Genomic DNA, 3,291 nt, shown 5'->3' on the forward strand with positions numbered 1-3,291 from the left:
GCCCGGCGTCGGTGCAGCTCTGGCAGGGGAGCCAGCGACCGCGGCCTGGAAAGATGCGGCGCCCGCGGAGGCCTGGGGGTCCCGAGACATCTGGGGGTCTCCGGCTGCTCCTCTGCCTCCTGCTGCTGAGCAGCCGCCCTGGGGGCTGCAGCGCCATTAGTGCCCACGGTCAGGAGGAAACTTAGGGGTCGGGGGGAGGCTGTACCGGGCTGGGAGCAAAACTCGGTGGAGGGTGGGGGAAGCGTCCTGAAGGTAGGAAGCTCAGGTGGAATATGCGTGTGGAATGGGGTCGGGGGAAGCCCTGTGAGCTGAAGAAGATGGGGCGTCTGGAAAGAAAGGGGCGTAGGCTGGGAGGTGGGGCTGGGAATACGGGGGCGGGACCTAAGAGAAGTGGGCTCAGGGGAAGATTGCGGGTATAGAAGGAGGATTGGGGGTGTATATGGGCAGAGGGACTTACAGACAAGCTACATGGCCACAGGGCAAGCCATTCGCGCCGAGGCTCCGGGGAGGTGGTGGCCGGCGCTGAGGAATGGGGGGGGGGGGGGGGGGGGAGCGGGGGAATGGGAGGGGGAGGGGCGGGGAAGCAGGAGGAAGGAGAAGGAAGGGGGGTCTCCCGCTCTAGGAGCCGGGCCGCAGGCGTCAGGGTCCCAGCTCGCAGCAGAGGACTGGGCTGAGAGAGGGGCCAGGGTTTCTCTTTAAACCTGGAGAGGCCGGTTGCTACGCTCTGATCTCCCAGAAGACGAGGACAATTGGTGAAGGGGACAGACGAGGATAAAGAAGGAAGGGTCCTTCCTGTCCCCTTCCCCACTACTGGGCCCAGTGCTGACTCACATCGGTGCGGACAGAGACAGTCAGCGCTGACTCACGGGCTGGGGATGGGGGTGGGAGGGTGGTGAGTGGGGGAAGGGGCGCATCTCGCTGCGTGGCGTCCTTTTTCCCCACCTGGGCTTGGAGACCAACGCAGGGCACTTCCTGTGACGCTGTGGGTTGGCAGAATGGGACCGAGGGGTCAGGTCTTGTGGATACTCCTCACCCTGTCACTCCTGCCTCTCGCGAAACTTAGTCCAGGCGAGCTCTTAGCCGCGCCAGGTCAGCACCGCGGACAGCGCCAGCGGCACGGTGGGCTGGGACAATGTCGGGAGTGCGGTCCCAGAGACACCCCACGATTACCCCTTTTCCCCACGAGGGGAGATGTGCGAGGGTTTCCACTTCTGAGTCTCAGGCCATCATAGGATGTTTTTAGAGATTTGGAGAGAAAGGTCTCTTTGCCCCCAGAATTTGGCCAAATCCTCCCCACGGTAATTCTGTGAGAACAGGAGTGTATGATGCTGGCCACCTCCCGGCTTCCACTCTCAGTCACTTAAACGGAAGCTTTTAAGGCTCCAAACTTATAGGTGCTTAAACTCCAAAGCCAGATACATGTCTTCTCTTTTAATAATTCTGGGCCCCATCCCTCTTCTGCCACCTTAAAAGCCTTCCTTAGAATGAAAGAATGGGTCCCCTCCGCTATCCGCTCTCCCAGTCTGTGGACGTTCTGATTCTGTGGGTGTCTGAGCCTCTCTGCTCACCTGTCCCTTCACAGGCTGTCTGTTTGACCGCAGACTCTGCTCTCACCTCGAAGTCTGTATCCAGGGTGAGTGAGACCTCCGCACAGGACTCCAGGGAGGACTTGATAAGAACAGCGGGGAGAGAGGATGCCTGGTGGGGGGAGGGGAAGAGTGCTTGGGGAGAAGGGGAGCTGCCCTGGGGGAGCAGAGCTCTCTGGAGCCAGGAGAGGGATGGAGAGAGTGTTGTCCCTTTGCAACCTGGCCTTTGACGGCCTCTGCTGACACTGCTTTTGTGCTCTTAGATGGCTTGTTTGGGCAATGCCAGGTGGGAGTGGGGCAGGCCCGGCCCCTTTTGCAGGTCACCTCCCCAGTTCTTCAACGCTTGCAAAGTGTGCTCCGACAGCTTATGTCCCAAGGTAAGATCTGGGAGCACTAGAGGAGAAAGACTGGGACTTGGTTATACATGGGTGGAGAGTGAGGGGCCACCAGTCCTAAGGGATTTCTCTTTGAGGAATATTGCAGTCGCAGTCACTTGCTGATGAAGGGGGCAAGGCAGGAGTGGGGGTAGAATGCTAGAGTTCATGTTTGGACTCTCTGGAGGAGCCCAGAGGAGATTTCTAGAAGTCACTGGAAGAGGCCAGTCCCAACCTCTGCTATTGCCTGTGTGCTCCCGAGCCAGGAATCCTGGGGATTTGGCCAAGAGAACACTCCATCTAACTTGCTTGTTCAAGGAGTATGTACTGAGCTTGCCTTGTTTCAGGGAATAAAACAAAGATCTTTGTCTACTAGGGCTTACATTTGGGAGGTAAGGGAAGGAAACACACTGTATAAGTTAGAAAATTATAGTACAGTAGAAGGTGATAAGGGGTCAGCTGGTGACCTGGTGGTCAAGGCACTGGATCCTACACGGCTGACTGTACAGTTTGAGTCCAGACCCATAGGCTTGAAAAACATGCTGAGTACATACGCATGTGTGCCCGAAATCCCAAAAGGAGAATGGAAGAGAAGGGGTTGCAGAATGGCCATCCTCCTCAGGGGATGCTTTCTCACATTCTCTGTCTCTTTCTCTCTTGCAAGGACATATGCCCTATAGCAAATATCAATCAATTGAATAAATATGTTGGGTTTTTTCTTTTTTTGGAGAGGTTTTTGCTATAGGGCGCGTGTACTCACCAGAAAGACAGAGAGAGACAGAGAGACAGAAAGCGAGAAATCACCCCCTGGGGGGATGGCCATGCTGCAATCCCTTCTCCTCCATTCCAGGATCTTGGGCACACACGCACATGTGCCTGGTATGAGTTTAAGACACCGGGTTGGGACTCGAACTGAAGTCGACTACATGAGAGTCCAGAGACATAGCCATTATGCCCTCTGTTGGTCCTTAAATGTGTTTTTTTTGAAGCCACGTTAAAAAAAAAAAAAGATGATGATAAGTGCGATGAAATATTACAGCAGGATAAAAGGATCAAGAAGGGAGAGGTTGGAAGTTACAACGTTGAGGTTGAGTCAATGGTCAAGATACACCTACTGAGACTGTGAAATTGAACAGGCCTTGGGACCAGCAGAGGCATAATGGTTAAGCTGCTGGACTCCCACATGACCTACCGTGGTTCCAGTCCTGAACCCAGCAGCTTAAAACTCATGCCAGGCAGGGGACCAGCAGTTAGCATAATGGCTATGATGCTGGACTCCCACGTAGTCGACCGCAGTTCGCGTCCCGGACCTGGTGGCTTAAAACTCATGC

The 3,291-nt window shown here is 55.5% G+C and overlaps 1 protein-coding gene across 3 annotated transcripts in view; it reads left to right on the plus strand.

Moving 5' to 3' along the window:
* The first annotated feature begins 8 nt into the window (after nt 1-8).
* The window catches only part of PTPRN (protein tyrosine phosphatase receptor type N), a 24,278-nt gene continuing 20,995 nt past the window's right edge, over nt 9-3,291 (plus strand). For all 3 annotated transcript variants that reach the window (XM_006168618.3, XM_006168619.3, XM_006168621.3), the window contains exons 1-3: nt 9-168; nt 1,583-1,633; nt 1,850-1,963. In XM_006168618.3, the coding sequence (XP_006168680.1) occupies nt 54-168; nt 1,583-1,633; nt 1,850-1,963 (280 nt within the window). In that variant the 5' untranslated portion in view covers nt 9-53. The remainder of the gene's footprint in view (nt 169-1,582; nt 1,634-1,849; nt 1,964-3,291) is intronic.

This window comes from Tupaia chinensis, unplaced genomic scaffold, assembly GCF_000334495.1.
Source record: "Tupaia chinensis unplaced genomic scaffold, TupChi_1.0 Scaffold145907_1, whole genome shotgun sequence".
In the NCBI taxonomy this organism is placed as follows: domain Eukaryota; kingdom Metazoa; phylum Chordata; class Mammalia; order Scandentia; family Tupaiidae; genus Tupaia; species Tupaia belangeri.